General features: G+C 57.9%; 1 protein-coding gene across 3 annotated transcripts; it reads right to left on the bottom strand.

The window, feature by feature from the left end:
* Positions 1 to 264: 264 nt before the first annotated feature.
* Sik1 (salt inducible kinase 1) lies at positions 265 to 10970 on the bottom strand. 3 transcript variants are annotated; one of them, XM_047563213.1, is made up of 14 exons: positions 10915 to 10970; positions 10100 to 10270; positions 9566 to 9682; positions 7191 to 7254; positions 6865 to 7026; positions 6602 to 6726; positions 6394 to 6517; positions 5637 to 5860; positions 5223 to 5372; positions 4747 to 4869; positions 4405 to 4621; positions 3701 to 3904; positions 2881 to 3112; positions 265 to 2471 (listed from the first exon to the last, which is right to left on the bottom strand). In XM_047563213.1, exons 2-14 carry the CDS (start codon positions 10253 to 10255, stop codon positions 2123 to 2125), a joined length of 2247 nt encoding a protein of 748 aa, XP_047419169.1. In that variant the 5' UTR covers positions 10256 to 10270; positions 10915 to 10970; the 3' UTR covers positions 265 to 2122. The 3 variants fall into 3 exon arrangements, with proteins under 3 accessions (XP_047419169.1, XP_047419168.1, XP_047419170.1); XM_047563212.1 differs by having other exon boundaries at positions 3701 to 3985; XM_047563214.1 differs by lacking the exon at positions 3701 to 3904.
* Between the last annotated feature and the right edge of the window lie 2197 nt (positions 10971 to 13167).

Raw genomic sequence — 13167 nt, forward strand, 5'->3', positions numbered from 1 at the left:
GAGCCCACTGCAGAGACCTGCTGCTACTTCAGCGACCTGGAGGCCCGTGGCTGGGAAGGGCTCGAGAAGCCCGCACCACTGGGCCACCTGCCACTCTTGCAAGGGGGTCCTATCTGAGGCCAGACGCCCTTGGTTCTGCCTGGTGAGGGTACAGGCTCTGCTGATACCATGGCCTCTCTGTAGATGTCAGTGAACTGGAGGCCATGGCCTCTGCATGAAGTGCCTGGAAGAGCAAGTCCCCAGAGAGACAGCAAGGGAGAGGGCAAGGGTTCCCCAAATAGTTTATTTAAATATTAAATTAAAAAAAATATGTCAACTAATCATTTGGCATACATTTATCACGTTAACAAAAGAAAGAAACAATTCAGTTATGGTAAAAAAAAAAAAAAAAAAAAATTATATACATCTCCAGCAGATCACGTAGTGTCTAAACAGGCTGTCGCGTTACAGTCTGAAGCGCCGCTGAGAAATCTAGAAAGCACGGCACGCCTAAGACAGCGAGAAACGGAAACGCGACTTGGCCTTCCTCCCAGAGGGTCTACAGCACAAGAAAAACTAAATACGCTATGAAAGTAAAGTGCTTGTCGTTGCTTCAGAGAGAACACAGCGGTACGGATGCCTTTGATCGGTGGCGCTGGGACGGGAGCCGTGGGAGGCCCAGGCTGCGCCAGGCGCAGGCAGGAGGGAGACTTTGGTGTTTTCTCTGCGGCCAGGCACCAGGTCCGCCCCCCCAAGGACAGTCCTCCGCAGTCACTGAAAAAGCCACAGCAAGTGGCAGCAGCAGCAGACACAGGCAGGGAGACAGGCCAGGCGGCTGGTGGGCAGGGTCACACGCCACACCTCGCACTGAGGCGCACCGGCCTCCGTGACCCTCAAGTAGCTCGGTCAATCTTTGGCTTTTAAAAAAACCCACTGTCCCCTTCAGGATGACCTCTGACCTCCGTAACACTGGGTTGCAAGCCACCAGGCTGAAGGCACCTGGTCAGGGAGGGGAACTGCACAGGGCAAGGGACATGGATCCCTGTCCCAGGGAGGCTTCTGGCTGGCTGAACGCTGGGTTCGCCTGCTGAGGGCAGCTGCGCCGGTCAGACCAGGCCACTCCTCCTCCGCCAGCTCCAGCCGTGGCCCCTTCCTCAACACAACCTGGTGCTGGGGGATGCTTCTCAATGTGCCCAAGAGGTTCAAACCAGGAACACAAAAGTGTAGTACAAAATATAAAAAATAAGTAGTGTCTATTGTCTCCTATTATATACACATACAGTATCTGCTTAAAAAAAGAACGCTTTACAAACACTGACCCAAGTTTCCCGTTTCACCTTCCGCGAACAAAAGCCAGATGAGAGTGCACAGCCCGGGGCCGATGCCAGGGGAAGCGGCCGGCAGCAAGCCCGCGTCCACTTCCCAGGGCCCGACCCTGACCACCTCCCCCAGGTGAGGCATTGCTGTTGGACCCTGATAATGAAATGCATAACAACTTAGTAATTAGCAGCAGAAATGAATGCGCAGCAGGAAGAAACCTCGGCCTCCTCGCGGTGCCCGGGCTCTGGGTCAGGGCGCCACCCGCTCCCAGGCCCTCCTTCCTCGGGGCTCCCCAGAGGATCCTGCAGAGCTGCCTTGAGCAGCGCATGACGGTCCCTCTGGAGTAACCTGCCTCTGGTGCTGGGGAGAGATCCACCACCTGGCGGACCCAGAGGACTGTTCTAAACTGATGCGCGAAGCAGCAAGTTCACAGTTTTCGTTACAGCATGAACGTTTCAAGAAGTGGAGCTAGAGCTAAAGCCAACATGGACGCCACCTCGCGTGGGGGAGCAGAATGCGCCTGTCGCAGTCAGGGAGGCAGCCAGGTTCCCGCCCCTCGCCCCTTCCCACCCGCCCCCACCACACTCCCTCCTCGATTATTATTTTTCTTCAAAAAGTTTCCAGTCCCTACTCCTAGTTGAGGTCACTCAGTGCAAGAAAAAAATAACAACCAAACAAAAAATAAACTAAAAAGCCCATACACCTAACGTATTGCTTGTTTCGCTTCTAAAAAGTTCTTGGCTTTGAGTCCAAAATGTCTTCACATACTCTGAAGTTATTGCTTGACAAGTCAGCGGCCATGGCGAACGCAGTGGGGCTGCCCTCACTGCACCAGGACAAACGTCCCCCGCTGGCCAGAGGTCAGGTCTTCCATCTCGCAATCCCCCTGCGGCAGCCCAGCAGGGTCACAACCTGGGGCTAGTCTGGTGAGGGACAGTGGTGGGGACCCCGTGGGGAGGGCTGCCGGGCTGGTGCTGATGTGCAGCTGGGCGCCCAGAAGCTGTGCAGCTGACACCACGGGGGACACACCGGCCTGGAAGAGCGGGGCAGGCAGCAGCGGGAGCCCCGACGCAAGGAGGCCGTCACAGGGGGCGAGCACATAGGAGGCGGGCAGTGGTGGTGCCTGCGGGCAGCTGGGCAGGGCGGCTGGGTGGTGCTGTAACTGGAGCAGCCTAGGGGAACGGAGAACAGGGAGGGGACAGGTCACCCCACCAGCTCTGCTCAGAGGCTCTCAGGTTTCTGCACTGCCCAGGTTGGTCAGCTCGCCCTGCAGAGCTGCTGGCTGGGTGGCCAAGCTGAGCGATGCAGGACAAACCCTGAGCCACGTTCTCCACCAGGCTTCTATCCACCCTCAGAGATGCCCACCAACAGGCCAGTTCCACTCACTGCTGCCCTTCACCCACTCACAGGTGACCAGCAGACCCCTCATTGCCCCCTCCACCATCATCCATGGAGAGCAAGGCCCCAAGCTGCAGAGACCCTGTGGCCCTGAGGCAGAAGGCGCATGACCCAGCACACAAGAAAGGGACCCCTGGCCGTAAGCAGGGCCCTTCACCAGGAAGCACCAAGTGCGGGGCCTACCTCTGCTGCTGCAGCACCTCCTCCAGCAGGTTCCTGCCCTCCCGGCCACTGGCGCCACTGCCCTGCAGGCCTGGGCTCTGGATGGGGGTGTGCAAGGTGCCTAGGCCGCCCCGGGAGGCCCGGCTGGAGGAGGACTGGCACACCTGGCGAGCCAGCCCCTTGATCTTGTTCAGCCCCAGGAGCCCCTTGGTCCTTGCATTCTTCCTCAGCTGCTGCCGGAAGGCCTTGAGCCCTGGGAGAGACAACACAAGGGATGATGGACTCTGGCTCCTGGCTCTGGACCTTCCAAGCCCTGGAAGGGGCAGGAAGGACGGGCAGTGGCACGGCCATTGGACTGTCATGTTTCCTGCAGGGGAGGCTGACTCTCACTCGCCATCCTGAGATGGGGCAATGCCTGGACAGACGCTCTAGGGAACACAGGCACGGGCAGCCCTAGGACCCTCGGGCTCCAGGGCCCCCGTGGGCACAGAGTGCTGGGGTGGCCTGGTGGAACCCAGGCAGCAGGGGTGCTGGGCTGCTGCTTTCAGGGTCCCTCCCTGACCCTGACCCTCCTGCAAGTCAGTAGCTGCTGCCAGTACAGATAGATGTCCCCAGCTCTCAGAAGTAGCCAACAGAGGTCATCTGCCATATCCAGGTTTGAGTCCACCTAGGGAGACCAGGGTGCCCAGAGCTGGGATGGCACCTCTAGCCTGCCCAAAAGCACCGCTGGTCTCCCCACACCAGGCAAGAAGCGGGAAAGCCATCTGCCACTGGGGACAGAGGCATCCTCTAGGGACGGGAGTGTTCCTGGTGAAGGAGGAAGTGCACCTAGGGGCCTCACCTTGAGTCAGTGAGGTGTCTGATGCCCTCCGTCCCTCCTGGAAGCTGACAGGGAGCAGGACCGCTCTGCCCAGGCCACCCTGAGCCTGCAGCACAGGGGTGGCAGACTGTGACCCAAGAAATGGCGAGGCCAATCTGACTGGGGAGCAGGTGCCCAGCAGCCCCTGGGTGGCCAGGCTGCTGCCAAGCCCAACGGGACCTTCGCCTGCAGAGAAGGTCAGACAGCTGTCAGAGCTGGTTCCTTCTGAGGCAGTGGCCGCAGCGGAGGAAGAGGAGACGACTATACCTGCAGGCAGAGTAGGGTGTTGGTGAGGGACGGGACACCCTGCCTCTCTAGCCACAGATAGAGGCATCGAGTGCTAGGGAAAAGGGACAGGCCACTGAGCATCTGGCCCCCTGGTGAGGACAGACAGCTTGGCCTTTCCCAGCTGTACCCTCGCCTGGATAGGAAAAGGGTGTCCCTGGACAGCTCCCGACCACCAGAGCACAAAGGCCTCCCAGGCAAGGTCCTGGTGCACATGCAGGAGGGCAGGTTATCGAGAGGCTCAGACCCAAAACAGAGGAGGCTTGGGCCAAGCACTGCCCTCCTGGCCACCAAATGAGCATGCACGTCTGAAGTCGACTCATGAGGTCCTGGGACTAAAACCAACAGGCAGTTCTGAGAACTGTACAGGAGGGAGGGTGGCAGGTCCTTGGGACACTTACAGGGAGGGGTGACTGGGGAGAAGTAGGTGGAGACCTCAGCCAGGGTGTGCCTCCGGCCTGTGCTGCCCGGCAGGGGATCCTGGGCCTCCTGCTCCTCCTCCAGGCCAGGACCCAGCCTGGCCTCCTCGCTGATGGCCGTGTCCAGAAGGCTGCTGGGGGAGATGGGGCGGTGCTGGAACATTCCATTGCAGTTGGCATCCACTGGGAAGAACAAGGGCTGCAGGGAGGGACAGACACAGTGACTGATTGGGCTCTGTGAGCACAAGCATGGCCGGGGTGGTGGGCACAGCCTCTAGGAAGGATGCCAGCCTGCCCTGAGCATGACTGTGGGCACTCACACACCTGCAGGGAGCTTTGGAGGTCACAATCCATCTCGGCCTGCAGGACAGACTGTGCCAAGGCCTGGGGCTGTGGGCACAGTAGGCAGGATCGGAAAGGGTCACCCGGGCGGCCTTCCTGAGGCACCTGGGGTCAAGAGAAGGGGAAAGACGGAGCTGGCACCAAGACTGCTAAATGGTTCAGGACCCCTTCCTCTCCAAGGTCACACGCATGTGCAGGTGACCAGGAGCAAGTGCCAAGATGCCAGCACCAGGGATGAGCAAGAAACCAGTGGTGCTGGGCAGTGCCCCACCCACAGTAGAGCAGTTGGCATCTCGTCATTGCCTGGCAGCCCACAGCCAGCTGCCGAACGTGGGAGAGCCAGGGGGCAAGGGGCTCTGAGTCTCATTCCCATGTCCAAGCAAGGGATTCACAGCACAGAGGACACAATCCAAGGCAAAAAACCAGGAGCTGGGCTTGGGAAGGAGTCCTGCCCTCACCTCGCAGTTACTGAGGTCTGCGCTGCGGGGCCGGGGCTGCCTGGTGGGCCCGGGGCGGACAGGTGGCTGTGTGCTCCGCTGCTCCTTGAGGCGCTCAAGCAGGAGGTAGTAAATGGCAGCAAAGTGGTTGTAGCTGCTGTTCTGCAGTGACTGGGGGACAAGGAGTGGGGTCAGGTACAGGCTGGCACTCAAGGTCCAGAGCTGCACCGTGGGTGCCTGCGTTGGCTGCTGGGGTCCTCTGCAAGGCCTTCCCAGGTGGGGAGACTGCCTCTTAGAGGAGGGGAAAACTGGCCCTGAACCAAGCTGCATGCACGGGACCTGCACTGGGGAGGGCCCACTCGCACAACGGCTCCTATACCGGCCCCCACACAGGGCACGCGAGTTACGGTCGGGGCAGGTGGGTAGTGTGCTCACCTCCACAGTCCTCTGCCGGTCAATGCCAAGGGCCTGCATGATGCCCAGCACCTGCTCATTGTAGTCGCCCAGGTTGGAGGCGTAGCTATGCACAGAGAAGGTGGGGTCAGCCTGCTGAAGGAGGGAGGGATCCGCCTGCATCCACCGGTGCTGCCAGATCTGGGCAATGGTGATGCGTTTGGCAGGGTCCACCACCAGCATGCGGCGGATCAGCGTCTCACAGTCTGGGGGAGGAAGAGAGGGACACACACTGAGTCCTGGGGGCTAGTCCCCTGCACACAGGCAGGTGCACAGTGACTGTCCTAAAGAAGGCTGTACCCTGGGTTCACACCTGCCACCAAGGAGCTTGGGCCCTGGGGAAGGCACACTTTGGTCCTTATGAACATCCCCCAGAAAGAACCACAGTCCCCATCCTGGTGTGACACATCGGGGCAGCAATGGGTCAGACACACTGTGAAACAAAAAAGCATCCTGCACAGGGCCAGCCAGACCTCAGGGAGAGGCCAGCATCCCAGCACCTGGCCCTGGGGAGACTGCAGGCACCAGGCTCTTGAAAGCCAGCCTGGAGGGAGGGCACTTGCCCAGCCCTAAGCAGGACTCTAAGAGAGTACCCCATGGGTCAGGTTTTTCTTGCATCCAGTCACCTGAGGCAGACCAGCAGGCACTGCAGGAGACCCATACCTCCTGCTCTTCCCCAGAGCCACCACCCCCTCACCCACCTTGAGCTATACAGCAGGCTGGCTCCAGGCCCACCCACCTTGAGACATGAAGAAGGGAATGCGGAACCGGCCCTCCAGCACCCGCTGCCTCAGCGTTGGAAGGTTGGGCCCATCAAAAGGGAGAGAACCACAGACGAGGACATACAGCACAACACCAAGGCTCTGTGAATGACCAACAGCAGTGTCAGTGCCCAGCAGGCTGCAGACATGGCCTTGAGCTGCAGGGGCCACACACTCGGATCTTACCCAGATGTCCAGCTGGGGGCCTTCATACTCCTTCCCCTCAAAGACTTCAGGGGCTGCATATGGCGGGCTCCCACACCACGTGGACAGAGGCTCTCCTGGATTGTAGAAGTTCCCAAACCCAAAGTCTGCAAGGCAAAGACAGATGAACAAAGTCAACCTAGGAATGGCCGGGCTACAGCCTCGAAGTGTGCTCAGAAAGCCGAAGACCCTCCCCGCACGGGCCTCCACACCAGCACCTCTCCTCCCAACGCAGCCTCTCTGACCTGCCAACTTGATGTCCATGTTGCTGTCCAGCAGCAAGTTCTCCGTCTTGAGGTCCCGGTGGACTATGTGGTGGTTGTGGCAGTACTCCACAGCTGACAGAATCTGCCAGAACTTCTTCCGTGCTTCATTCTCACTCAGGTGTCCGTTGGAAGTTAAATAGTCTGCAGAACAAGGAAACAAAGCTCTGTCCCAAGATGCAAAGCCTCGCTGCCTTCTGGGGAGAGGAGGCACAGCGTCTAAGGACGTGTGGACCCAACCCGACAAGCAGGTCCTGCCATGTGAGCACTCTGGGTGTCAGCGGGTACTGAAAACAAGTGTGGCTTACCAAACATTTCTCCATTTTTTGCAAATTCGGTGACAATGTACAGCATATCCTTTGTTTCCATAACCTAAAAACAAAACAAAAAAAAAAAAAAAACAGAAAAAGAACTAACAATTAACACATAAGAAAAGAACACACCAAGCATATAAATAATCCATCTGAACCCCAATACATCTTTTACTTCTGTGGGATGAGCCTCCGCAATATGGAAATCAGCCAAAGACGTCCTCCCTGGAGTGACCCAGAGCACATGTCCCCTGACCTGCCTGTCCTGCATGTCTCTGCATCCTCCCACTCGCCTGTTAATTCAGGCTGCCTCACATGCCTCCCAGGGACGCTGGAGGCCACAGGTCTAGAGTCCTCTGCACTTGGTCCACACACCAAGCAGGCAACAGGTGATTCAAGTCAGCAGCCAGAACAAACTGAAGGGTGGATAATGCTCCACTCCTCCTTGCTTTACTGACAAGACAAAAAGCTGTAGGAAAACGGCTGTGCCAGGGAACTGCTCTCTGTGTACAGTGAATTACTCAGCGTACGTCAACAGCAACAGTCAACATCAATATACATCTTAAAAGTTCATTTATCCTTTGGGAACTTTGTTACCTAAAAAAAAAGACTTTAAACATAACTAAGAACAAGGCAAAATTCAAATCTTTGGTATTGAAAGAAAACAAACTCACGCCTGTGTGTTTTAACATGTTTTAGAAGAGACAACATGTCTTATGGGAAAATACTTTTTTTTCAGGTTCAAAATAAAGTTATTCCTTTAAAAAGACACTTTAACGATAACTACTTTGATCCAGAAATCAATAAAAATGTTTTATTAAAATTCTAGCTAAATCTCCAAGCTTAAATTTTAACCGCTCCTACCTCATGTGTACAGTACACAACCACTGCTTATTCTCTCTCCATTAAAAAAACACAGAGAGAGAGAGAGAAAAGGAGGAGAAGAAGAAAAACGATTCCAGAGTCCCTGTGTTTTAACTTTTTTTAAAACGTGATGAAAAGGATAAAGCAGCTCGGCAAGGTCCCACACCTGGGCAGCTGCTCACACATCAGACACTAATGTCAGGACAAAGGACCGACAGTCCTCGCTACCCCACCCAAACCAGACGCCATCAATCACCTACAGCAACAGCAAGAACATTCAGCTCCAGAGAAGCCCTCTGGCATTGACAGCACAGGTGATGTGCTTCCTTCACTGGCCAACTCCACCCAGGGGCGAAGTGGAAGAGCAGGGACCCGAGGAAGGACTGAAGTTGTGGGTCGACCCTTCACAAAGTGGGAAGCAGTCAGTCCACGCCTGAGCAGCTGGAGAGGCACACTTCCCAGGCACCAACTTCAGTGGCCCTGGAGAAGACTTCCTATCTATCTCCAAGCACAACTTAAAAGTGACGACCAAATGAAACAGGAGCCCTGAGCACATGGCCCTGAGCTCTGTGCTTAAAGACACGGGGTAAACTGTCCCAGCAGGGGAAACACAAGCTCCAGCAACACCAGTACAGGAGCCTGGGGGTGAGGGGGATCTTAGGTTACACTCTCCTGCCATAGTGCACAGCCTGCCGATCGTGCACACGCTGCCCCCACTGTCACCTGATTCACATGCTCCACCAGACTCTTCAGGAAGAATTTAGTCAACACGGGAAGATGAAATAGTGACCTTCCCCAAAGCCTTTATGCCTCCGCAAAGCAGAAGTGACTTCATCTTTGCAAAAGTGGTCATTATCACCAGAAAGTCTAACAAGGACACTGCTTTGCTATCCTAATTAATTACTTGTTTCCCAAAGATACAATTAATATATTAATTTCAATACAAGAACAAAAATAAAGTTAAAAAACAAACCAACAGATGGTCACGGTACATCACATTCCTGACAGGGAGTAAGTGTCAAGTTCCCGAGGCCAAAGAATCTCCAAGTCTCCACTAGGCACTAAAGAGCTCAACAGGAAGAGGAGTGTTCACTGCTGCCCTTGCAAAGGTAAGCTCATGAAAACTGGCAAGAGCAGCTCTTTTAAAGTTTAATCATTGTGTGCAAAGGCAGAAGTTTCTAGTTGTACTCAAATTTGTCCTTCTGGACCAAGTCCAGGACCTGCAGCAACACTAGATATGGTTCTCACAGTGAAGTCGCTTCAACAACAGACCTTTACGCATTTAAACTAGAGCAAGTTATGATACTAGATAAATTTTTAATGAAGCAAATCTCAATTATAATCCAAAAGCAAAAAAATAGTTGCAAATACATAAGCAGAGTTTATTAAAAAAAATCAGGCAACCAGTTCACTGTCTTCCACACACATTCAGAAAAAGGGGCACCCTTCAGAAACCAGGCTGTGGATGGCAAAGGACTATCTGGACAGGGAAGGCAGGCTGACCTCACCTGGTAAAGTTTGATGATGTGCGGGTGGTTCAGGAGCTTCATGAGCTGGACCTCGCGGTAGATTTTCTCCAAATTGCTTGAATCTAATCGTGTTTTATCTATTATTTTTATTGCAACCTACAAATTTTAAAAGTAAAAGAATATTAGAAAAACAAACCACTTATCCACATTTACACATTTCATTAATTTCACAAACACTTTACATCTCACAAAAGATCACCAAATTTGGGGGAAATTAACCGAAGTAACCACTGATATTTAAAGGAATCAATGTTAAATGTCTTAAGTATTTGCCAGCTTTACCTCTGAATCAAAGACCCACTAGGCTCCTGGTTGTTTATGATTTTGTTTTGTCTTTGGTTTGGTGATTATTCTCATTGCTATTCTTAATATCTGTACAAATCGTGTATAAACGTATCCCAGAGCATTTTTTCTTTACCAGACCGGAGCGTTTATAATCAACCCCGCAAGCCGTCAATCGGCTTGGGGTCCCCGGGTCAGACTCGCCGTCCTCCCCGCGGCGTCCCTGCGCACCTGCGTTTTGGTGACTCGATGCCGCGCCAGCTTCACTACCGCAAAATTGCCTTTGCCGAGAGTCCGCTCCACGTCGTAGAAGCCCACGCGGAGGGGCTTCTGCTGGCCCTGGCCCGCGCCCGCCGGGGCCGCGCTGAACTCCGACATGATCACCATGGCTCCGGGCCGCACCTGCGGACCAGCGAGGGGCGCGCTCAGCGCGGACGCGGCCGGAGGCTGCGCACGCCCCAGCCCGCGGGCCGCCGGCTCCACTCCAGCCGCCGGACCCCCTTACGCCCACCGGCGGAGTTCCGCCACTCCCGGGCCGCGGTCGGTTCCGCCGGGACCCCTAGTCCCCTTGGTCCGTGAGGACCGGCTCCCACACCTGTCGCTCCCGGCCACCTCCAGTCTGTTGCCCCGATCGCTTTACCCCGCGGGGCGAGAGGACCCGCCCCCGCCGCCCGCGGTCGGCTCCACCGATCCCCAGGCCCCTTGAGCCCCGCGGGCTGTGCTGACCCGCTCCGCGCCTCCCCGCCGCCCGCGGTCGGTTCCCTCCCGAGCCGAGGACCCCGACCCGCGGGCGGTGCGGACCCGCTCCCCACCCACACCGCGCCGCGGTCGGGGCTCCACTGGATTCAGAGACTCCATGCCCCGCCGGCCGTGCGGACCCGCTGCTCGCTGCCCGCGGTCGGCTCCATCCCGACTCCCGGACCCCGACCCCGCGGGCCTGCGGACCCGCTGCTCTCCACACAATGGGGAGCCCGGGGCTGGCGAGCCCGCCGAGACCCGCGCCCGCAGGACGCCAGCCCGAGCCCCGGCCCGCCGCCGCCGCTCACCTCCGCTGCCGCCCGCGCGCCCCGGCCCGGACGCCGCCGGCCCCGCGGCCCCGCCGCCCGCTCGGCCGCTCGCGCTGCTCGGGCGCCTGCCGCTCGCGCCGCCGCTGCTGCCGCCGCCCGGGCCGCGCCGCATGTCAGCGCCGAGGCCGCCCCGCCGGCCGCACGCGGCGGCCGCCCCGCCCCGCCCCGCCCGCCGGCCCGCCCCGGCCCGCCCGCCGGCCGCCACAGCCCATTGACGTCGTTTTGACGCCAGAGCGACGCGCGGCCCCGCGCCAAGCGGAGGGAGCGGAGATCGGGCGGTTGCCAAGAGACGGGCGGCGCTGACGCGCGCCGGAGGGGCCGTCGCCCGGGCGACCGGGGCGGTGACGTCAGGGGCGCCGGCCTCCCGAGCCGCCCGCGCCGCCGCCGGCGCGCCCCCTGCCGGGCACCCGAGGCACTGCGGTTGGTGCTCGGGCCCGCGCCGGGACGCCCGCCAACCCCCGAGCCCCGCGGCAGGGGACGGCTCTTGGGCGCCGCGCAGCCCCCCGAACGCCCGCGTAGCGCTGGCCCCTGCTCCCAAAGTCCGCGTCGTGGGGCTCCTTGCTGTCCTGGAGTCCCCGGTGGGACGAGACCCGGAGCCTGCGAGCGGCGCGCGGGAGGGCTCGCCGCGGGGCACTGGGAGCATCGGGGTGCCGCGCGAAGAGCCCCCTCCGGGTCCCGGAGAGGCCGGCAGCCGCCCCACTGGCGACCGAGCCCTCCGGGACACTCCTGGTCCCGAGAAACCAGGGCCAGCCGATCGCCAGTTACTTTTGTTTTGAAAAAAATCACAGTGTTCAGCAAGTTGGAAACTCAGAGCATGAGGAACCGTGGTCGGCATCTTCAGGAGCCCTTCCGACGGTCGCACGCGCAGCCGGGCCCCAGCGCCCTGTTCTGCAGCGCCCTCGGGGATGGTGGCCCAGGTTAGGTGCTCAGGATACGGGCGGCGGAGCCAGCCCCGGCCAGCAGCCCTGGCCCCAGCACAGCCCGTCCGTGGGGCCGCCAGGACCTGCCCCCCTGAAAGATAGCATTCTGCGTCTCCCTGGCCGCGGTTACCTGTAGGCCAGTTAGCCGGCCCGCCAGGTTCCCAGAGCCTCCACCGGCAGGAGGGGACTCTGGGACCTGTTTCTTCTGCAGGGCACATGGGACCTGGGGTCTCACCCCGAAGGCGACACATAGGCTGGCAGCTAGGAAGTAGGGACCATTAAAGGGGAGATGGATGGGAAGAGAATGAAAATGTCACGTGCTTGGTGACAAAACACAAGGTTTTCTAAGGGAAGACAGGGCAAGGGCAAATGGCTTTTCTCAAACCTTAGGAAGGCAGCAGTTTGGAACATAAATCTAAAGTAAATCTCCACATAAATCAAACTTCTGCATCTGCCTGGAATCGTTTTTCCTTATGTTAGATAAAAATGCCACTTCAGAGAGGCGGGTGGGGAGCCAGAATTAAGCAAAATGGATTCAGGACTAGAACCTTCTCCAGGGAGGTTTCCTTCGTCGGAGGTGACCTGGGCAGTCTGGCCTGGGAGAAGGTCCCTTGAGGAACTGGAGATGCTGCTGCTGACAAAGAGCCCAGCCCACCAGACATTTCCCAGTCATCCGCACCTCTCTGCGGGGGCTGTTCTGGGGTCAGCTTGTTGAAAGACACTCAAGGACACTACAGAACCAGAGCTCCCTTGATCTTTCGAAGTGCTTTCTTTATTTGTCCCAGGTTTATACGCCAGGATTCGGAGGAGTATTTTTAGTTCCCTCCAGCTGAACAGTTTACAACTGCTTTTCCCCACTTTGGGAGTCCCAGCACCCTCGTCTGTCCCTGGGGGAGGGCGGGGACAGAGACTTGATTGCGCTCACCTCCCGGTTTGGCTCCTCATCCTGTGATTTAGTCTTTCCCCTGGAAACTAATGCAACATCCGGCAGCAGCCTTCTCGGCACCCATTCACCGCCCACCAGCCCCAGGTCCAGCCAGAACCTTTCTGAAGGCCTGAGGTGTGTGCAAACGTCAGGCTGGTGATTTGGAAACACTCCCTCGGCAGTGACTGAAAACCTCAGGTCAAGGAGCTGGGTCCCAGAAACAGACCCTGGGCCCCAGTGCGTTTGAGCCCAGTCCCTCCTGAGCTTCCACCTCCACCAGCGCCCCCTGCCAGCAGCCTTCTACTGTCTTCCCTTCCCAGCCCCCAGGGCAGGAGCTTGCTTGGCCTAGGAAGGCAGGAATTGGTGGGGGGCACCTGGGAGGGCTGC

This window comes from Sciurus carolinensis, chromosome 9 (assembly GCF_902686445.1).
Source record: "Sciurus carolinensis chromosome 9, mSciCar1.2, whole genome shotgun sequence".
NCBI lineage: Eukaryota > Metazoa > Chordata > Mammalia > Rodentia > Sciuridae > Sciurus > Sciurus carolinensis.